General features: G+C 39.0%; 1 protein-coding gene across 7 annotated transcripts in view; it reads left to right on the forward strand.

Moving 5' to 3' along the window:
• The window catches only part of COG6 (component of oligomeric golgi complex 6), a 164,840-nt gene that overhangs the window by 132,964 nt on the left and 8,105 nt on the right, over window positions 1–23,771 (forward strand). For 5 of the 7 annotated variants that reach the window (XM_049853371.1, XM_049853373.1, XM_049853372.1 and 2 more), the window contains one exon: window positions 1,167–1,246. The exons of 1 other annotated variant lie outside the window; for it this stretch is intronic. In XM_049853371.1, coding sequence (XP_049709328.1) covers window positions 1,167–1,246 — 80 coding nt within the window. Of the gene's footprint in view, window positions 1–785; window positions 865–1,166; window positions 1,250–23,771 lie in introns of those variants that run through there. One more of the 7 variants, XR_007513179.1, reaches the window with a different exon arrangement.

Here is a 23,771-nt window from a genome sequence, read left to right on the forward strand (position 1 = left end):
CTGTCTCAGCCCCTGAGCTCCACACCTGTCCCCTGCTGCGGTGCATACTCGCTGTCCAGCAGCAGCCTCCAGGCATGCCGTCAGCTCCCTTTTCCTCTTCCCTGCCTGTCTTCCCTGCCCCACCACTGAATTTGAAACTCTTTCCGCCCTGCCTTCCCCTCCTTCACCTTTGCTTCCTCCCTCTGTTGCCTTTCCTCCTCCTCCTCCCACCACCACAGCCGCCTGCACTGCTCTGTGGCTGTCACCGTGGGAGGAGCGGCAGTCTTGGGCCCAGCTTGACGTGCAGGACACCCTGGCTGAGTGGGGCAGTGGCCTCACAGGGCATCCCCCTTGGTGTCTCTGGAGCATCTGCGTGGTAACTACCTGAGGCGAGCACAGTGAGACATGCAGTCATGGATGGGCGTTGTCCCTTTTCCGTGCTGCTCCAGGGACCCGGGACCCTGAGAACTAGTGAAAGACAGGTAGTATCTATGGTACTTAGCAAAGTATGTCCACTATGTCAGGTTCTGTGATTGGGATTTCTGAACTCTATATTATCATAACTTTATGGGACCACAGATGTATGTACGGTTGGATGTTGCCTGAACAGATGTTATGCAGCATGCATACATGTACCTTGATTTTTTTCCTTCATAGCAGTTATCGCATTTTGTAATTATATATTTATATTGTCATTGTTTTAATATGTCTCTCAGTAGACCATAAGCTCTATGAAGCTAGGGACTGTAGTTCTTTTGCTCATCATTATATTCTTATTGCCTAACACAGTACCTTTCACCTGGTAGGTACTCTACTGAGTATTAGTTGAATGAATGAATGAATGAATGAACAAAGGAACAAAACCAGCGGATGCAAGGAAGTAAGGTAGACTTCAAATCTGATGACTTGATTTTCTGTCGGTATTACTCAAAAACTTGATGAGGGAGATTAATAGTAAAGTTTGGATTTGGCATTTTTATAAGTAAATATTGCTAATACTGACTGTATTAACAAGTTGACAGTTTTAGAGAGTTTTAGTTAGGATATCCAAGAAAAAGACCCATTTAGAACACAAAGAACTAGTTATTTAGATTGTGTAATTCTTTTTTTCTAAGATTTAACACTTAAAAGAGATGTTTGTTAGCAAATATATGTACTTTATGGTTTGCATTTCTCTGTTTATTAAGGTTCAATTTGATCGTTATCTGGCAGCCCCAGACAATCTGTTAATGCCACAGCTGAATTTCCTTCTGAGTGCCACAGTAAAGTAAGTATTTTGGTTCCAAGTAGGTGGTAAAAATTCTAATATTTTTAAATGCCAAGTAAATTTCTTCCTTTTTTTTTTTTTTTTTAAGAATAGGAGATTTGCCATAAAGGATCTGAATGTAGTTCTCAGCCTTTTGTTTTTGCCTCAGCACTCCTACTAGTTGCAATTGGGTGACCCCAAGTATGTCAAGAGTAGAACTGTGCTCCATAGGGTTTTCAGCGGCTAATTTTTTAGAATAGCACTAGGCCTTTCTTCCACGGTGCCTCTGGGTAGACTTGAACCTCAGCCTTTTAGTTAGCAGCTGAATGCATTAACTGTGCTACGCAAGGGCTCTTCAGCATCCCCAAGGGATGCAGTACACCCCCATCAGTGACAGTACTGGCTCTTAAATGGAGGTTCTAAGCTACCCCATTATCCCCACCTCCTTCTACCTTTAGAAAATTGCTAATATAGGTACTTCAGAAATCTGATTTTGCTCCTACCCATGCTTGTTTCTTGGCTGTATCTTCAATCAGTAAAATCTTTAATCAATAAGGGACTTTTTTTAAATTACTATGAATATAATTAAAAGATATTTACCCTGTCTTTATGGAGTACATAGTCTGGTTGAGACAATTAGAAATATAAAGAAATATTTACATCGAAGTAGTGCAGTAAGGGAAGAATTGTCAAACTTGAAGAAAATTCTTTTTTTTTTTTTTAAGTGAAAGTTTACAGCTCAAGTTAGTTTCTCATAGAAAAGTTTATACACACAGTGTTATGTGACCCTAATTGCTATCCTTATGTCAGCACAGTCTCCTTTCCACCCCAGATTTCTGGTGTCCACTCAGCCAGCTCCTGTCCCTTTCTGCAGTCTCATCTCCCCTCCAGACATGACGTTCCCATTTAGTCTCAAGTATCTACTTGAACTGAGAAGCACACTTCATGAGTATCAATTTAATCTTTGTCTGAAGAGTTGGCTTTGGGAATGGTTTTAGTTCTGTGATAACAGAGAGTCCGGGAATCATGTCTTCAGGGAGTTCCTCCAGTCTTAGTCCATTAAGTCTGGTCTTTTTCCTAGAATTTGAGTTCTGAACCCCACTTTTTCCCTGTTCGTCAGGGAACTCTGTTGTGTTTCCTGTCAGGGTGATCATTGATGGTAGCTGGGCACTGTCCAGTTCTTCTGGTCTCAGGCTGATGGAGTCTCTGGTTTATGTGGCCCTTTTTGTTTCTTGGCTAATATTTTCCTTGTGTCTTTGGTGTTCTTCATTCTCTTTTGCTCTAGGTGCGTTGGGACTAACTGATGCATCTTTGATGGCCGCTGGGTAGCTTTTCAGACCCAAGAGGCCACTCACCAAAGTGGGATGCAGAACATTTTCTTAATAAACTGTGTTATGTCACTTGACTTAGATGTCCCCTGAAACCATGGTCCCCAGAGCCCCACCCCTGCTACTCTGTCCCTCAGAGTGTTTAGTTGTATTCAGGAAAGAAACTTCTTAGCTTTTGGTTTAGTCCAGTTGGACTGACTTCCCCTGTATTGTGTGTATCTTAGGCTCTTCACCTAAGGTAATTCTTGTCTACTATCTCTTTTATCTAGTTAGTGAGTAACCCTCTTCCTCCCTTCCTACCCTCGTAACCATCAAACAATGTTTTCTTCTGTGTGTTTAAACTTTTTTTTGAGTTCTTATAATAGTGGTCTCATACAATATTTGTCCTTTTGCAACTAATTTCACTCAGCATAATGTCTTCCAGATTCATCCATGTTATGAGCTGCTTCATGGATTCATTGTTGTTCTTTATCATTGTGTAGTATATGTTCATTCATTCATCCATTGATGGGCATCTAGGTTGTTTCAGTCTTTTTGCTATTGTGAACAGTGATGCAGTGAACATGGGTGTACATATATCTATTCATGTGACAGCTCTTATTTCTCTAGGATATATTCCAAGGAATGGGATTTCTGGATCGAATGGTACTTCCATTTCTAGCTTTTTAAGGAAGCACTAAATGGATTTTCGTAGTTGTTGTACCATTTTACATTCTCACCAGCAGTGTATAAGTGTTCCAGTCTCTTCATATCCTCTTGAACATTTATTATTTTGTGTTTTTTTGGATTAATGCCAGCTTTGTTGGAGTGAGATGGAATCTCATTGTAGTTTTGCTTTGCACTTTTTTGTTGGAGTGAGATGGAATCTCATTGTGTAGTTTTGCTTTGCACTTCTCTAATGGCTAATGATAGTGAGGATTTCCTCATGTATCTGTTAGTCCCCTGAATGTCTTCTTTAGTGAAGTGCCTGTTCATATCCTTTGCCCATTTTTTAATTGGGTTGTTTGTTTTTCTGTTGTTGAGGTTTTCCAGTATCTTGTAGATTTTAGACATTAGACCCTGATCAGGAATGTTGTAGTCTAAACTTTTCTTCCCAGCCCGTAGGTTGTCTGTTTACTCCTTTGGTGAAGTCTTTTGATGACCATAAGTGTTTGATTTTTAGAAGCTCCCAGTTATCTAGTTTCTCTTCTGGTATTTGTGCATTGTTAATAATGTTTTGTTTTCATGTATTAGGGCTCCTAGTGTTGTCCCTATTTTTTCTTCCATGATCTTTATCATTTTAGATTTTAGATTTAGGTCTTTGATCCATTTTAAGTTAGTTCTTGTGCATGGTGTGATCTGTGGGTCTTGTTTCATTTCTTTGCAGATGATGTCCAGTTATGCCAACACCATTACTTAAGGAGACTTTCTTTTCCCCGTTTAATGGGCTTTGGGCCTTTGTCAAGTTTCAGCTGCTCATGGGTGGATGAATTTACACCTGGATTCTCAATTCTTTTCCACTGGTCTATGTATTTGTTGTTGTAGCAGTACCAGGCTGTTCTGACTACAGTAGCAATGTAATAGGTTCTAAAATAAGGTAGTATGACCCTTCCCACTTTGTTCTTCTTCTTCAGTAATGCTTTACTTATCTGGGGCCTCTTCTCTTTCCATACGAAGTTGGTGATTTGTTTCTCCATCACATTAAAAAATATTCTTGGAATTTGGATTGGGATTGCATTTTATCTGTAGATCGCTTTGGGTAGAATTGACTTTTTCACAATGTTGAGTCTTCGTATCCATGAGCAAGGTGTGTTTTTCCACTTACATAGGTCTCTTTTGGTTTTTTGCAGTAGTGTCTTGTAGTTTTCTTTGTATAGGTCTTTTACGTGTCTGGTTAGATTTATTCCTAAGTATTTTATCTAATTGAGGGCTACTGTAAATGGTATTGATTTGGTGATTTCCTCTTCAACTTTCTCTTTGTTGGTGTAGAGGAATCCTACTGATTTTTGTATGTTTATCTTGTATCCTGAAAACTCGGCTGAACTCTTAGTTTCAGTGGTTTTTTTGATAATTCTTCAGGGTTTTCCGTGTGTAAGATTATGTCATCTGCAAATAGAGATACTTTTATTTCTTCCTTACCAATCTGGACTCCCTTTGTTTTTCTAGCCTAATTCCTCTGGCTAGGACCTCCAGCACAATGTTGAATAAGAGTTGTGATAAAGGGCATCCTTGTCTGGTTCCCGTTCTCAGGGGGAATGCTTTCAGACCTTCCCATTTATGATGATGTTGGCTGTTGGGTTTGTATAAATGCCCTTTATTATGTGGAGGAATTTCCTTTATATTCCTATTTTGCTGAGAGTTTTCATCATGAATGGGTGTTGGACTTTGTCAGAAGCCTTTTCTGCATCAGTTGATAAGATCATGTGATTCTTGTCTTTTATTTATGTGATGGATTACATTGATTGTTTTTCTAATGTTGAATCATCCTTGCACACCTGGTATGAATCCCACTTGGTGAATTGTTTTTTGGATATGTTGTTGAATTCTTTTGGCTAGAATTTTGTTGAGGATTTTTACATCTATGTTCATTAGGGATATTGGTCTCTACTCTCCTTTTTTGTGGTGTCTTTACCTGGTATTGCTATCAGTGTTATGCTGGTTGAAGAAAATTCTTTAAATACTTAAAAGGAGGTTGCTTTTCAGAAGTGGCACACTTATTTTCTCTTGTTCTGAAGTGTAGATTATAAATATAAACAATAGAGCAAGGTGACAGCTTTTGGCTCAGCATGGTAAAGAATTTGAAATAATTTAGAATGAACTGGAAATGGGTTCTATCACTGTATCTCTCAGAGATAGTCAGGAAATTTCCAGACTGAGTGGGTAGAGTAAATGAGTTTAATTGTTTTAAAACTTTTATATTCTGTCATCCTAAAAGATGCCATACTCACAAAGGTCTTACTTCTTTTTTCAAAACCAGATTCTAAGGACCTGAGAGATCATAAAAGAAACTCAGTTAGCCATGGCTGAAAAGTTTGGGTGTGTTTCTTAAATCATTTAATTTTTAAATGAAATGCCTGTATTTTTTTTCTTTTTTTAGCTACATGCTTCTATACTTAGTATTTGAATGTTAAATTGTTTGAAGCATCGCTAACTACTATGCATACCATAATTCTTTTCGTAATACAATGATTAAGGGGAATTTTTAATGTGTTTTAAAGGATAGCAGGGAGCCCAGATGCCCTAAAGGAAAATATTACCAGATTTGACTGTATAACATTTTTAATTTTTGCATGAAAAAGTTAAAATGCAAGTAGCAATGTGGAGGAATATTTGAAAAATATGTAATAGACAAATTATCCTTAACATATAAAAGAATTGTACAACGTGATTAGGAGTATGTAGCAAGGTGTATATAAGTTTTTGTGTGAGAGACTGACTTGATTTGTAAACTTTCACTTAAAGCACAGTAAAAACCAAAAAAAGAGAAAAACCAGGCCCGTTGCCATTGAGTGGATTCCGACTCATGGAAATCCTGTGGCACACAGTGGAACTGTTTCATGGGGTTTCCGAGGAGTGGCTGGTGGATTTGAACTGCCAGCTTTCCTGGTTAGCAGTTGATACATATTAGAATGGCTAAAATAAAAATATTGACAATACCAACTACTGATAAGGATGCAGAAAAACTGCAACTCTCATTACTGATGGTGATACAAAATGGTACAGACACTGAAAAACAATTTACAGTTCCTTATAAAGTTAAAGATATACTTGCCATATGACTCAGCAGTCATACTCCTGTCTATGCATGCCATAAAAATAAAAATTTAAGTTCACACAAATGTTCATAAAAGCTTTGTTTGTAATAGCTCAAAACTGAAAACAACATAAGTTTCCTTCAGTGGGTGACTGGATAAATAAACTGGTATATCCATACCATAGAATACGATTGAACAATAAAAAAGAACAAACCTTTGATGCATGTAACAAGTTGGATGGGCATTATACCAAGTGGAAAACCCAATCCCAGATGGTTACAAATTGTATAATTCCATTTATAAAACTTTCTTGAAATGACAAAATATATAAATGGAGAACAGATCATTTGTTGCCAGTAGTTAGGTTTAGGAATAAGGTGTAACTATAAAGAGTTAGTACAAGGGAGTTTCTTTGGGGTGATAGAAGAGTTCTAATTCTGTTGTGGTAGCTACACAAACCTGTATATAAAATATTTCATAGGATTGTATTTTCCCCAGAGCTCTGGTGGCTTAGTGTTAAGAGCTATGGCTGCTAACCAAAAGGTCAGCAGTTCGAGTCCACCAGTTGCTCCTTGGAAGCCCTATGAGGCAGTTTTGCTCTGTACTTTGGGGTCACTGTGGGTTGGAATCGACTCAATGGCAATGGGTTTGTTTGTGTTTTGGTTTATATACCTCCAATGGTGTTGCATTCATCGTCAAAAAGAATGTTCAAGATCTATCTTGAAATACAACGCTGTCAGTGATAGGATAATATCCATGCACCTGTAAGGAAGACCAATTAATATGACTGTTATTCAGATTTATGCACCACCACTAGAGCCAGAGATGAAGAAAGAGAAGATTTTTATTAGCTGCTGCAGTCTAAAATTGATCGAACATGTAATCAAGTTGCATTAATAATTATTGGTGATTGGAACGTGAAAGTTGGAAACAAAGAAAAAGGATCAGTAGTTGGAAAATATGGCCTTGGTGATAGGAACAATGCCAGAGATCGAATGATAGAATTTTGTAAGACCAATGACTTCTTCAACGCAAATCCCTTCTTTCACCAACATAAATGGCGACTATACACATGGACCTCACCAGATGGAGCACACAGAAATCAAACTGACTACATCTGTGGAAAGAAACAATGGAAAAACTCAATATCATCAGTCAGGACACGGCCAGGGGCTGACTATGGAACAGACCATCAATTGCTCATATGCAAGTTCAAGTTGAAACTGAAGAAAATCAGAGCAAGTCCGTGAGAGCCAAGATATGACCATGAGTATATCCCACCTGAATTTAGAGACCATCTGAAGAATAGATTTGACGCATTGAACACTAGTGACCGAAGACCAGACGAGTTGTGGAATGACACTGAGGACATCATCCATGAAGAAAGCAAGAGGTCATTGAAAAGACAGGAAAGAAAGAAAAGACCAAGATGGATGTCAGAGGAGACTCTGAAACTTGCTTTCGAATGTCGAGCAGCTAAAGCAAAAGGAAGAATTGATGAAGTAAAAGAACTGAACAGAAGATTTCAAAGGGCGACTCGAGAAGAGAAAGTAAAGTATTATAATGACATGTGCAAAGAGCTGGAGATGGAAAACCAAAAGGGAAGAACACACTCAGCGTTTCTCAAGCTGAATGAACTGAAGAAGAAATTCAAGGCTTGAGTTGCAATAGTGAAGGATTCTATGGGGAAAATATTAAACAATGCAGGAAGCATCAAAAGAAGATGGAAGGAATACACAGAGTCATTATACCAAAAAGAATTAGTCGCTATTCAACCATTTCAAGAGGTGGCATATGATCAGGAACCGATGGTACTGAAGGAAGAAGTCTAAGCTGCTCTGAAGGCATTGGTGAAAAAGAAGCCTCCAGGAATTGATGGAACATCAGTTGAGATGTTTCAGCAAACAGATGCAGTGCTGGAAGTGCTCTCTTGTCTGTGCCAAGAAATATGAAAGACAGCTTTCTGACCAACTGACAGGAAGAGACCCATAGTTATGCCTATTCCCAAGAAAGGTGATCCAGCCGAATGTGGAAATTATGGAACAATATCATTAATATCACAGGCAAGCAAAATTTTGCTGAAGATCATTCAAAAACGGCTGCAGCAGTGTATCGACAGGGAACTGCCAGAAATTCAGGCCAGCTTCAGAAGAGGACGTGGAACCAGGGATATCATTGCTGATGTGAAATGGATCCTGGCTGAAAGCAGAGAATACCAGAAGGATGTTTACCTGTGTTTTATTGACTATGCAAAGGCATTTGACTGTGTGGATCATAACAAATTATGGATAACATTGCGAAGAATGGAAATTCCAGAACATTTAATTGTGCTCATGAGGAACCTTTACACAGATAAAGAGGCAGTTGTTCAGACAGAACAAGGGGATACTGATTGGTTTGAAGTCAGGAAAGGTGTGTGTCAAGGTTGTATTGTTTCACCATACCTATTCAGTCTGTATGCTGAGCAGATAATCCGAGAATCTGGTCTATATGCAGAACAACGGGGCATCAGGATTGGTGGAAGATTCATTAACAACCTGTATTATGCAGATGACACAACCTTGCTTGCTGAATGTGAAGAGGACTTGAAACACTTCCTAATGAAGATCAAAGACCGCAGCATTCAGTATGGATTACACCTCAACATAAAGAAAACAAAAAATCTTCACAACTGGAGAAATGAACAACATGATAAATGGAGAAAAGATTGACGTTGTCAAGGATTTCATTTTACTTGAATCCACAATCAACAGCCGTGGAAGCAGCAGTCAGGAAATCAAAAGACGCATTGCGTTGGGCAAATCTGCTGCAAAGGACCTCTTCAAAGTGTTGAAGAGCGAAGGTGTCACCCTGAAGACTAAGGTGCGCCTGACTCAAGCCCTGGTATTTTCAATCACATCATGTGTATGTGAAAGCTGGACAATGAATAAGAAAGAACAAAGAAGAATTGACGCCTTTGAATTGTGATGTTGGCGAAGAATGTTGAATATACCATTGACTGCCAAAAGAACAAACAAATCTCTCTTGGAAGAAGTATAACCAGAATGCTCCTTAGAAGCAAGGATGGTGAGACCGCGTCTTAGATTCTTTGGACACGTTGTCAGGGGGGATCAGTCCCTGGAGAAGGACATCATGCTTGGCAGAGTACAGGGCAGTGGAAAAGAGGTAGACCCTCAACAAGGTGGATTGACACAGCGGCTGCGACAATGAGCTCAAGCATAACAACGACTGTAAGGATGGCGCAGGGTCGGGCAGTCTTTCGTTCTGTTGTGCCATAGGGTCACTATGAGTCGGAACCAACTCGACAGCACCTAACAACAACAGCGTACCTCCTACTCGCAAAAACAGCACTTGTAAAGACTAGTGAAATCTAAATAAGGTCCATCTTTTAGTTAATAGTATTGTACCTGTGTCAATTAAAACTATTTGTAAAGCAAAGGTATCACTTTGACCTCCAAGGCGGGCCTGACTGAATCCGTGATGCTTTTGATTGCCTTATTTGCATGTGAAAGCTGGACAATAAAAAAGGAAGGCAGAAGAAGAATTGATGCATTCAAAACGTGGTGTTAGTGAAGAATATTAAATGGATTGTGTACTGTGAAAAGAATGAAAAAATCAGTCTTAGAAGAAATACAAGAAGAATGCCCCTTAGATGCGAAGCTGGAGAGACCCCGGTGATTTACTTTGGACACATCATCAAGAAAGATCAATTGATAGAAAGGGACAACATGTTTGGTAAAGTACAGCGTCCGGGAAAATGAAGGAAGCACTCAATGAAATGGATTGACACGATAGCCGCAATAATGGGTTCAAACAGATCAAAAATATCATGGAGATGTCTTAGTTCAGGAAACATTTTGTTCTGTTATATTTAAGGTTCCATGAGTTAGAATCAATTCAATCCCAACTAGCAAGTGTCAGTTTCCTTTTTTTCATAATATGCTATGGTTGCATGAGATTTTATCTTTTGGGGAAGCTGGGTGAAGGGTGCATAGGAACTCCCTGTACAATGTTTGCAACCTCTCGTGAGCCTAAAATTATTTCCAAAAAAACCAAAAAAACAAACAAAGAAAATAAAGAAGGTTTCTTGGACAGGGTCATGAGTACTCTGGACTGATTCGCAGTTACTGCTTCACAGGGGTCAGTTTGCTACCTTCCCAGAAGTTGAACCTCCCCTGTGACTGGACACACACAGCAAGGAGAGGCAAGTCAAGGTGGAAGCACCATGGGTTTCAATTTCAAGTGAACTCATTACAACTGCCAAACGAGAAAAAGAACCCAAGTCTGTTGCTGTCAAGTCGATCCTGACCCATAGTCACCCTGGAGGCCGGAGTGGAACTGCCCCATAGAGTTTCCAAGGCTGTGACCTTTATGGAAGCAGACTGCCACGTTTTTCTCCCACGGTGGGTTCAAACTACCAACCTGTTGGTTAGCGGCTGTATCACTTAACCATTGCACCACCAGGGCTCCTGCCTTCAGAGGTACCCAGAGCTTGCAAAATTTAGTTAATCCCTTTCAGTATTGGCTTTTTCATTCATCAGATTAAACAGATCTCTCTTTAAAAAAAAAAAAAAAAAAACCTACAAATCAGTAAGAGACAGTAAAAAGTGGACACTTTATGTTTAGACAGTTCACAGAAGAAATGCAAATGAGAAGTAAATATATGAAAAGTAATAATTATCAGAGAAATGCAGATTGAAACAATGAGAACTTTTGCCTTATCAGCTTATTGAAGGTGGTAAGACTGAGAAAATGGGCATTTTCATACTCTGTTGGTGGAAGTACAATGTTTTTAGGAGGCATTTTGGCAGTATTTATCAAAAGTTTAAAGTATACATTCTTAGAAATACCTCTTCAAGCTTTTTTTTTTCATCTTATTAAAAAGTTAAATAAAAATTATTGAACTAGCATTGAGGTACAACATTTTATATGGGTCTTTTTGAAGACATTTAAGAGTAATAACCTAGATTTTATTAGTTTTTTAAAAAGTCAAATGAGCATAATTTTTGATGTATTATTTAAAAATTAAAAATACTGTAATTCTTAAATTTTATGTTTTATATCTGTTAGCAAATAATTCTTACTAATTATAATATTTAAAAATTGACTTAAGCATATGGATTACAGAAATTAATAGTAGTACAACCAAGAATTAGAAATTGGTTGTTGTTAGCTACCTTCAGGTTGGCCTCTGACTCATGGTGACCCTGTGCAAAATCGGATTGGACCATTGTGAGTCATAGAGTTTTCACTGGCTGGTTTTTTGAAAGGAGATCTGCACGCTTCTCTTCCTGCTGTGTCTTAGTCTGGAAGCTCTACTGAAATCTGTTGAGCATCATAGCCTCCACTGACAGGTGTGTGGTGGCTGTGTATGAGGCACATTGGCTGGGAATTGAACCTGGGTCTCCTGAATGGAAGGTGAGAATCCTACCACGGAACCATGAATGCCCCTGGAAATTGATTAGTTCCTATGAAATTTTAACCTCCATTTTTTCATTCAGAGAATTTCTAAAATGGTATTTGCAAAGTATTCTAAAATTAAATGCTCCCTGTGATTTTATTTTCAGTTTCTTATTAGAATAACTGAAATTACAGTATCAAGTAAGCTGCTTAATTTAAAACTCAGGGTTTGTGAACATAGGGCATTTTTACACGTAAGATCCAGCATTAAAGCAGGTCTTCTAATTATACTGTAATTAAAATTCACCAGCTGCTCCTTGGAAAACCATGAGGCAGTTCTTTTCTGTTCTATAGGGTCTCTGTGAATTGGAATCGACTGGACGGTAATTTTTTTTTTTTTTTTATGGGTATCTAAATCAAAACAAAGGTGATCAGCTGACAAACTAATGGAACTAAAATAGAGTTCAGTTGCTTGGCTGGATTCAAAAACAATATACAAGTATTAATAGCCTTCTTATGTACCAACAATAGGTAATGAGAAAATGTAATGGGGAATGAAAGATCTTACAATAGCCTCAAAGTGGTTTCCTAGGAATGGAAATAAAGCCTATAACATATATGGAAAATTATATGAAGAAAGTATAAAACTTACTGAAAAATCTAAAAGAAGATGTGAATAAATAGATATACCATGTCCCTTGATGGGAAAAGTCACTAGTGGAACAGATTAATCTATAAATTCAATATAACTCTGAAAAAAAATTTCCCTAGATCCATTTCATTAGATATATATCAAGAAAGAAAAATGTGAGTAGGTACTCTGATCACTTTTGAACATCTCCTCGATAACCACTCTGGTCCACATTAGCATCATTGGTGCCTGGATCATCACAGTAGCCTGTGAACTGTTCTCTGTTTTCATACTTACACTCTCTACTCCCTCCAGTCACTATAATCTAAACTTAATGCTTCAGCCCCAGTGATCCTTTAATGAATTTGGATTATCTCATTTAACCCTCCCGATAATTAGGCTCTTCATTTTACAGAAGAGTACATTGCGTGGAAAAAAAAAAGAGAGGTTAAGTAATTGAACCAAGGTCAGACAATTAATAGGAAGCAGAGCCAAGATTTGCATCCACTGTCTCTGATTCCAGAGCATGTTGTCTGTACTGTGTTTTTATTAACCCTTCATCTGTGGATATTTATATTATGATCTTTAAAGGAGGCTTAAAGATGTTTGGGATATGTGATAGATCACACATAGGAAGATGTGTGCCTCAGTCTCATAGCATATGCTTTAATTTTACTGTGAGACAGAACACAGAAATGGGCTGAAACATTGACTGGACCTATTATAATATTTTTGATATTTATATTGTGATAAAGAGAAATCATACACGCATTTTTTTAAACCAATCTCTTATTCCTAAGTATATTGTCATCTTTTGTTCTTAGTTTTTCTGGCTTAATTTGTCCACACCGTTTTTTCTCCTGGCGGAGCACTTGGCTGCACTCTTTACTGTAGTGCTGTGAGAGAGCTCAGTTTTGATGTTGCCAGAACCTGAGTGTTGAAATAAGGTATTTTTAGAAATGGTGGGTTTATGGTCATGATAAAAGTTGTATCATATTGTTATGGTAACCAAAATCCTAAAGTACTGATTAATGACGAGCTCAATGATTCTGAAAGTAAGCAGTTCATTTCTTATCACAGCTCAGTGCTTTAAATAATTATTTAAAATACAGTTAATGTCTCAGAACATATTTTAAAATGAGAATGACGACCAGACACCTCAAGGGACAGAGTTACTGGGCTTGGAGGCTAAGTTCCATAGTCACAGGGGACATCTAGGTCAATTGGCATTACATGGTTCTAAAGAAAATGTTCTACATCCTACTTTGGTGAATAGCATCTAGGATCTTAAAAGCTTTTGAGCAGCCATCTAAGATACAAATGAATATATAATTGGTCTCTGTCTAGAACAAAGTAGAGTGAAGAAAACCAAAGATGCAAGGAAACAGTCCAAAGAACTAATGGTCCACAGGAACCACAGCCTCTACCAGCCTGAGACCAGAAGAACTAGGTGGTACCTGGCTACCGCTACTGACTGCCCTGACCCTGTGATCACAGTAGAAGGTCTGGGATAAAGTGGGAGAAAAAATGTAGAACAAAATTCAAAGTAATAAAAAAGACCAGATTTACTATAGCCCTCGGACTATAGCCCTCAGACACCCTTCTAATTTGGAGCTGAAACCATTCCTCTGCAGATCACCGTTCAGCCAAATAATACCCAAAAACCCAGTGCCCTCGAGCCAAATAATAGATGGGCCTGTAAATAAACGATAACACAGGTAAGGAAAGCGTTCCTCAGAATAATCATCTACATAAGACCAAAAGGACAATATCTGCTCAAGCGAAAATAAGAAGGCAGGAAGGGGCGGGAAAGCTGGAAAAATGGAAACGGGAAACTCAGGGTGGTAATGGGGAGAGTGCTGGCATACTGTGTGCAGTACAACCTATGTCGTGGAACAATTTGTGTAAAAACTATTGAATATGAAACTAATTTGCTCTGTAAGCCTTCACCTAAAGCACAATTAAAAAAAAAAAAACTTGAAAAAATGAGACCGTTATTTCCATTATTTATGGATTCATCTTTGTTAAAATTTTCTAAATTTATACTAGATTGTTATTGCACCCTGACATTTTTTTAAGTAATTTTTATTGTGCTTTAAGTGAACTTTTTTTTAAGTGAAAGTTTACAAATCAAGTCAGTCTCTCACACAAAATCCCATATACACCTTGCTACACACTCCCAGTTACTCTCCCCCTAATGAGAAGGTCTGCTGTCTCCCTCCACTCTCTCCTTTCGTGTCCTTTTCCCCAGCTTGTAACCCCCTCCACCCTCTCATCTCCCCTCAAGGCAGGAGATGCCAACATAGTCTCAAGTGTCCACCTGATCCAAGAAGCTCACTCCTCACCAGCATCCCTCTCCAACGCATTGTCCAGTCCGATCCATGTCCGAAGAGTTGGCTTTGGGAATGGTTCCTGTCCTGGGGCAACAGAAGGTCTGGGGGCCATGACCGTTGGGGTCCTTCCAGTCTCAGTCAGACCATTAAGTCTGGTCTTATGAGAATTTGGGGTCTGCATCCCACTGCTCTCCTGCTCCCTCAGGGGTTCTCTGTTGTGTTCCCTGTCAGGGCAGTCATCGGTTGTAGCCGGACACCATCTAGTTCTTCTGATCTCAGGCTGATGTAGTCTCTGGTTATTGTGGCCCTTTCTGTCTCTTGCTGTTCTTCATTTTCCTTTGATCCAGGTGGGTTGAGACCAATTGATGCATCTTAGATGGCTGCTTGCTAGCGTTTCTAAGACCCCAGATGCCACTCTTAAAAGTGGGATGCAGAATGTTTTCTTAATAGATTTTATTATGCCAGTTGACTTAGATGTCCCCTGAAACCATGGTCCCCAGACCCCTGCCCCTGGTTTGCTGGCCTTCGAAGCATTCAGTTTATTCAGGAAACTTCCTTGCTTTTGGTTGAGTCCAATTGTGCTGACCTCCCCTGTATTGTGTGCTGTCTTTCCCTTCACCTAAAGTAGTTCTTATCTACTATCTAATTAGTGAATACCCCTCTCCCACTCTCCCTCCCTCCCCCCTCCCCCCCTCATACCACAAAAGAATGTTTTCTTCTCAGTTTAAACTATTTCTCAAGTTTTTATAACAGTGGTCTTATACAATATTTGTCCTTTTGCAGCTGACTAATTTCTCTCAGCATAATGCCTTCCAGGTTCCTCTATGTTATGAAATGTTTCACAGATTCCTCACTGTTCTTTTTTGATGCGTAGTATTCCATTGTGTGAATATACCATAATTTATTTATCCATTCATCCGTTGATGGGCACCTTGGTTGCTTCCATGTTTTTGCTATTGTAAACAGTGCTGCAGTAAACATGGGTGTGCATATATCTGTTCGTGTAAAGGCTCTTATTTCTCTAGGATATATTCCAAGGAGTGGGATTGCTGGATCCTATGGTAGTTCTATTTCTAACTTTTTTTTTTTTTTTTAATTTTTATTGAGCTTCAAGTGAACATTTACAACTCAAGTCAGTCTGTCACATATAAGTTTATATACACCTTACTCCATACTCCCACTTTCTCTCCCCCTAATGAGTCAGCCCTTCCAGTCTCTCCTTTCGTGACAATTTTGCCAGCTTCCAACCCTCTCTACCCTCCCATCCCCCCTCCAGACAGGAGATGCCAATACAGTCTCAAGTGTCCACCTGATACAAATAGCTCACTCTTCATCAGCATCTTTCTCCTACCCACTGTCCAGTCCCTTCCATGTCTGATGAGTTGTCTTCGGGAATGGTTCCTGTCCTGGGCCAACAGAAGGTTTCGGGACCATGACCGCTGGGATTCCTCTAGTCTCAGTCAGACCATTAAGTATGGTCTTTTTGTGTGAATTTGGGGTCTGCATCCCACTGATCTCCTGCTCCCTCAGGGGTTCTCTGTTGTGCTCCCTGTAAGGGCAGTCATCGGTTGTGGCCGGGCACCAACTGGTTCTTCTGGTCTCATGATGATGTAGGTCTCTGGTTCATGTGGCCCTTTCTGTCTCTTGGGCTCTTAGTTATCGTGTGACCTTGGTGTTCTTCATTCTCCTTTGATCCAGGTGGGTTGAGACCAATTGATGCATCTTAGATGGCTGCTTGTTAGCATTTAAGACCCCAGACACCACATTTCCAAGTGGGATGCAGAATGTTTTCATAATAGAATTATTTTGCCAACTGACTTAAAAGTCCCCTTAAACCATGGTCCCCAAACCCCCGCCCTTGCTCCGCTGACCTTTGAAGCATTCAGTTTATCCTGGAAACTTCTTTGCTTTTGGTCCAGTCCAGTTGAGCTGACCTTCCATGTATTGAGTACTGTCCTTCCCTTCACCTAAAGCAGTTCTTATCTACTAATTAATCAGTAAAAAACCCTGTCCCACCCTCCCTCCCTCCCTCCCTCGTAACCACAAAAGTATGTGTCCTTCTCAGTTTATACTATATCTCAAGATCTTATAATAGTGGTCTTATACAATATTTGTCCTTTTGCCTCTGACTAGTTTCGCTCAGCATAATGCCTTCCAGGTTCCTCTATGTTATGAAATGTTTCACAGATTCGTCACTGTTCTTTAGCGATGCGTAGTATTCCATTGTGTGAATATACCACAATTTATTTAACCATTAATCCGTTGATGGGCACCTTGGTTGCTTCCAGCTTTTTGCTATTGTAAGCAGAGCTGCAATAAATAAACATGGGTGTGCATATATCTGTTTGTGTGAAGGCTCTTATTTCTCTAGGGTATATTCCGAGGAGTGGGATTTCTGGGTTGTATGGTAGTTCTATTTGTAACTGTCTAAGATAACGCCAGATAGATTTCCAAAGTGGTTGTACCATTTTACATGCCCACCAGCAGTGTATAAGAGTTCCAATCTCTCCGCAGCCTCTCCAACATTTATTATTTTGTGTTTTTTGGATTAATGCCAGCCTTGTTGGAGTGAGATGGAATCTCATCGTAGTTTTAATTTGCATTTCTCTAATGGCTAATGATCAAGCGCATTTTCTTATGTATCTGTTAGCTACCTGAATGTCCTCTTTAGTGAGGTGTCTATTCATATCTTTTGCCCATTTTTTAATTGGGTTATTTGTGTTTTTATAGTTGAGTTTTTGCAGTATCATGTAGATTTTAGAGATCAGGCGCTGATCGGAAATGTCATAGCTAAAAACTTTTTCCCAGTGTGTAGGTAGTCTTTTTACTCTTTTGGTGACGTCTTTGGATAAGCATGTGTTTGATTTTTAGGAGCTCCCAGTTATCTAGTTTTTCTTCTACGTTCTTTATGATGTTTTGTATACTGTTTATGCCTTGTATTAGGGCTCCTAACCTTGTCCCTATTTTTTCTTCCATGATCTTTATCGTTTTACATTAAGGTCTTTGATCCATTTTGAGTTAGTTTTTGTGCATTGAGTGTGGTATGTGTCTTGTTTCATTTTTTTTGTAGCTGGATATCCAGTTATCGCAGCACCATTTGTTAAAAAGACTGTTTCTTCCCCATTTAACTGTTTTGGGGCCTTTGTAAAATAGCAACTGCTCATGTGTGGATGGATTTATGTCTGGATTCTCAATTCTGTTCCATTGGTCCATGTATCTGTTGTTGTACCAGTAGCAGGCTGTTTTGACTACTGTGGCGGTATAATAGGTTCTAAAATCAGGTAAAGTAAGGCCTCCCACTTTGTTCTTCTTTTTCAGTAATGACTCATTTATCCAGGGCCTTTTTCCCTTCCATATGAAATTGGTGATTTGTTTCTCTATCTCATTAAAGAATGTCCTTGCGATTTGGATTGGAATTGCATTAAATGTATAGATCGCTTTTGGTAGGATAGACATTTTTATAATGTTAAGTCTTCCTATCCATGAGCAAGGAGTGTTCTTCCACTTACGTAAGTCTCTCTTGGTTGCTTGCAGAAGTGTACTGTAGTTTTCCTTGTATAAGTCTTTTACATCTCTGGTAAGATTTATTCCTAAGTATTTTATCTTGAGGGCTACTGTAAATGGCATTGATTTGGTGATGTCCTTTTTGTTGTTGTTAAGGAATCCAGCTGATTTTTGTATGTTTATTTTGTATCCCGATACTCTGCTGAACTCTTCCATTAGTTTCAAGGGTTTTCTGGAGGATTCCTTAGGGTTTTCTGTGTATAAGATCATGTCATCTGCAAATAGAGATACTTTGACTTCTTCCTTGCCAATCTGAATGCCCTTTATTTCTTTGTCTAGCCGAATTTTTCTGGCTAAGTCTTCCACCACAATGTTGAATAAGAGTTGTGATAAAGGGCATCCTTGTCTGGTTCCCAATCTCAGTGTGAATGTTCTCAGGCTCTCTCCATTTAGAGTGATGTTGGCTGTTGGCTTTGTATAAATGCCCTTTATTACGTTGAGAAATTTTCCTTCTATCCCTATTTCACTGAGAGTTTGTATCATGAATGGGTGTTGAACTTCCTCAAATGCCTTTTCTGCATCAATTGATAAAATCATGCGGTTCTTGTCTTTTATTTATGTGGTAGATTACATTAATTGTTTTTCTAATGTTGAAGCATCCCTGCATACCTGGTATGAATCCCACGTGGTCATGGTGAATTATTTTTTTGATATGTTGTTGAATTCTATTGGCTAGAATTTTGTTGAGGATTTTCGTATCTACACCACAAGAAAATTATAGACCTATATCCCTCATGAATAAAAAAAAAAAAAATTTATTTTTTATTCATGAGGGATATAGGTCTATAATTTTCTTATGGTGTCTTTACCTGGTTTTGGTATCAGGGATATGGTGGCTTCATAGAGTGAGTTTGGTAATATTCTGTCCTTTTCTATGCTCTGAAATACCTTTAGTAGTAGTGGTGTTAACTCTTCTCTGAAAGATTGGAAGAACTCTGTAGGGAAGCTGTCTGGACCAGGGCTCTGTTTGTTGGGAGTTTTTTGATTACCTTTTCAATCTCTTCTTTTGTTATTTGTCTGTTTAGTTGATCTGCCTCTGTTTGTGTTCCTTTGGTTAGGTAGAGTGTTTCTAGGAATTCCTGCATTTCTTCTAGATTTTCAAATTTGAGCATAGTTTTTCGTAGTTATCTGATATGATTATTTTATTTCACTTGGGTCTGTTGTAATATCGCCCATCTCATTTCTTATTCAGGTTATTTTCTTCCTCTCTCATTTTTCTTTTGTCGGTTTGGCCAATGGTTTATCAATTTTGTTGATTTTTGTAAAAAAACCAGCTTTTGGTCTTGTTAATTCTTTCAGTTGTTTTTCTGTTTTCTATTTCATTTAGTTCAGCTCTAGTTTTTATTATTAGTTTTCTTCTGGTGCCTCTGGATTTCTTTTGTTGCTTTCTTTCTGTTTGTTCAAGTTGTAGGGATAATTCTTTGATTTTGGCCCTTTCTTCCTTTTGAATGTGTGCATGTATTGATATAATTTGGCCTCTGAGCACCGCTTTTGCTGTGTCCCAAAGGTTCTGATAAGAAGTGTTTTCATTCTCATTGGATTTATTCCATCCTTAATGTCTTGTATAATCCAGTGCTTTTCTTGTTGATTTCCACTTCTATGGCCTTATTGTCAGAGAAGATGCTTTGTAATATTTCAATGTTTTGGATTCTGCTAAGGCTTGCTTTATGACCTAATATGTGGTCTATTCTAGAGAATGTTCCATGTGCACTAGAAAAGAAAGTATAGTTGGTTGCTTTTAGGTGGAGTGTTCTGTATATGTCTGCAAGGTCAAGTTGGTCGATTGTGGCATTTAGATCTTTTGTGCCTTTATTTTGTTTCTTTCTGGATGTCCTTTCCTTCACCGAAAGTGGTGTGTTAAAGTCCCCACCTGTTATTGTGGAGCTGTCTATCTCACTTTTCAGTGTTTATAGTTTGTTTTATGTATCTTGCAGCTGTATCATTGGGTGCATAAGTATTTAATATGGTTATTTCTTCTTTGTATATTGTCCCTTTAATCATCATATAGTGTCCTTCCTTATCCTTTCTGGTGGATTTAACTTTAAAGTCTATTCTGTCAGAAATGAATATTGCCACTCCTGCTCTTTTTTGATTGTTGTTTGCTTGATACATTTTTTTTGCATCCTTTGAGTTTTAGTTTGTTTGTGTCTCTAAGGTGTGTCTCTTGTAGGCAGCATATAGATGGATCTTGTTTTTTAATCCATTCTGCCACTCTCTGTCTCTTTATTGGTGCATTTAGTCCCTTTACATTCAGGGTAATTTTTTGTGTGAATTTAGTGCTATCATTTTGATGTCTTTTTTTGTGTGTTGACAGCTTCTTTTCCCACTTGATTTTATGTGCTGAGTAGGTTTTCTTTATATATTGTCCTTTCCTCATATTTGTTGTTGTTGATTTTGTTTCTGCTGAGTCTGTATTTTTCCCTTGTATTTTATTTTGATGAGTAGGGTAGTTTGTCTCCTTTGTGGTTACCTTATTATTTACCCCTATTTTTCTAAATTTATAACTAAGTTTTATTTCTTTGTATCGCAGTATCTTCCTCTCCATATGGAAGGTGTGTGATTACATTTCTTAGCTCCTCTTTATTATTTTAATTTTATCTTCTTTTATGTAATAACATTGTCCTTACCCTGTGTTGGGTTTTTTTTTTTGAAATCTTACTCTGTTTTGTTTTTTTTTTTTTTTTGGATTTCCCTGTCTGGGTTGACCTCTGGCTGCTTTGCCCAGTAGTCTATCTAGTCTTGGGTCGATACCTGATATTATTGATTTTCTAACCAAGGAACTCCCTTTAGTATTTCTTGTACTTTTGGTTTGGTCTTTACAAATTCCCTGAACTTGTTTTTATCTGGAAATGTCTTAATTTCACCTTCATATTTACGAGACAGTTTTGCTGGATATATGATTCTTGGCAGGCAATTTTTTTCCTTCAATTTTTTAAATATGCCATCCCATTGCCTTCCTGCCAGCATGGTTTCTGCCAAGTAGTCCGAGCTTATTCTTCTTGGCTCTCCCTTGTAGGTGACTTTTATCCCTTGCTGCTCTTGTAATTGTCTCTTTGTCTTTGGTTTTGGCAAGCTTGATTATAATATGTCTTGGTGACTTTCTTTTAAGATCTACCTCATTTGGAATTCAAATAGCATCTTGGATAGATACCTTCTCCTCTTTCACAATATCAGGGAAGTTTTCTTCCAAATCACCAATTTTCTCTGTATTTTCTGTTATTCCTTCCTGTTCTGGTACTCCAATCATTCGTAGGTTATTTCTCTTGATGGAGCCCCACGTGATTCTTAAGGTTTCTTCATTTTTTTAAGTTCCTTTATCTGTTTTTTCTTCAAATATATTAGTGCCAAGTGATTTATCTTTGAGTTCAGAAACTGTAGCTTCTACTTGCTGAATTCTGTTCCTCTGACTTTCTAATGATTTATCTAATTCTGCAATTTTATTGTTCATCTTCTGAATTTGTGATTGCTGTCTGTCTATGGATTTTTCCAGCTTATGAAACTTTTCATTATGTTCCTGAATAATCTTTCTGATTTCTTCAGTTGCTTTATCTGTGTGTTCCTTGGCTTGTTCTGCGTATTGCCTCATTTCCTTCCTGATGTCTTGAAGGGTTCTGTATATTAAACTTTTGCATTCTTCATCTGGTAATTCTAGGAATGCACTTTCATCTGAAAGATTCCTGTATTCTTTGTTTTGAGAGCCTGTTGAGGTGATCATGGCCAGTTTCTTTATTTGACTTGATATTGACTGTTGTCTCTGAGCCATCTATAAGTTGTTGTATTAGTTCATGCTTGCTTACTGTGTTGTAGCTCTTCGCTTAGGTTTGTTTTGGTATAGCCCTATGGTTTGCTTGAGTGAGCTAGCTTGATTATTTTTGCCTTTGGAGCTCTTGTGTCCTGTCCCCAGCTGGCTGGAGCTGTTATCAGGTATATCAGTCTAGGAGTCCATTCAGTTTTCTCGTATGAAATTCAGCTCCAGGTTTCCAGGTAGCTGATATCAAGTGTGTTGTACAGGCTCTGTGCTACAGTCTTAGCGGGGCGGGGTGATTGGCGTATATACCGGTATCTGATTGCAGCAGGGGGTCACGCTCTGAACAAGGCAGTGGGCTGAGAACCGACTCCCAAGTGTCTCTGAGGAAAATGCGTCTGTGTTCCCTAGAACGTGCTGGTGCGTGGGCTCTGCAGAGGGAACATGGGCACCCAACGATTTTGTTGTAAGGACTGGGAGGTACCAATTTTCCCTGGGCCCCTCTCATGGGTGTCTGGGCACCCCAAGTGGAGCCACTAGTCCTTAGGTCCGTCTTGTGGGTAGGTGAAGACCTTGTTTAATAGGCAAAGAAATGTCAAACGTTAAACACCCACCTCTCCACCACACCGCTGAAATGGTTGGAGTTTGCCAACAAGGGCCTATTCTCCCTCAGTAGGCCCATATAAGTCCATGCAGAAGGGAATTTGCTCAATTTCCACAGACGATTTATGCCTGGACAGGGGCTGCTTCTCTCCTGAGCTACTCTGATTCATGGAGCTAGCAAATTATCTTTTCCTCCCAGTTGCAAATTTTTTCCTCCCCAAGGCCGGGAGGTCGGCTCCAGGTGCTCACCAGGGTCTATCTCAGGCCCAGGGGATCCAGCTGCTGAAGCCGGCCTGCGGGGGCAGGGGAGGGACGCGGTAAAATATATGCAAGCACTTAGCCTTTGCTGAGAGCATCCTTCTTCTCAGGTTTCAGAGGTGTGAGTAGGCTGTGTGGCTGGCTGCTTCTCCCTGAGGAAACTGCGGCCGAACGCTAGTAGGATTCCGCCGCTGCCGCCACCCCTCCGGGAATGGTGCCCGAGGGCTCTCCGCAATTCACGTCCAGTATCTTCTCTCCACTTCTGAACGGTCTCGTCCTTCCCCTGCCCCTCAGTTCGTTGCCTAAGCTGGCCTTTGATGCTCAGGGCTCCCAGCTTGTCACAGATATTCTCGTTTCACTTGTTTTTTTGGATCTTTGTTGTAAAGAGGGTTCGACGGAAGCGTCTGTCTATTCTGCCATCTTGGCTCCGCCACCTTGTACCATGACATTTTAACTAGACAAATTGAATGTCTCAGTGTTAACCATAAAATGCTGTAGCAAACCGATGATCCTGCTCCCTTGGTTGTTCTCCTTTTTTCTAATAGTAAATCAGCTACATGATTGTCATGTTTGATACATGATAAACTGATATAGCAAACTATTTTCCAAGTGTAAGCGACATTAAGAAAAACTTTCTTAAACTTGGAAATAAGGTGAAAGAGGTCTGGGAGGACAGTGTGTCCTCACAGCATTATACTAAAGCATTGTTGAATAGTCCCATCCAGTTATTATTTATGGCAATGTACCTTTGTTTGATTCTTTGTTCATTAAGGGCCCTCAAATCTGTAGCATTACATGTTAATGCGTAGCTTGTGTCTGGCACAAGAGGTAACATCAAAACGTATGGTTCTTACTGCTTTGTAGGATATTACCCCGTTTTGTATCTAACCTATTTTATTCTAACATTACTTTTTAAAAATAATTTGTTTTGTTATTTTGCAACAGCAGAA

This window comes from Elephas maximus, chromosome 14 (assembly GCF_024166365.1).
Source record: "Elephas maximus indicus isolate mEleMax1 chromosome 14, mEleMax1 primary haplotype, whole genome shotgun sequence".
NCBI lineage: Eukaryota > Metazoa > Chordata > Mammalia > Proboscidea > Elephantidae > Elephas > Elephas maximus.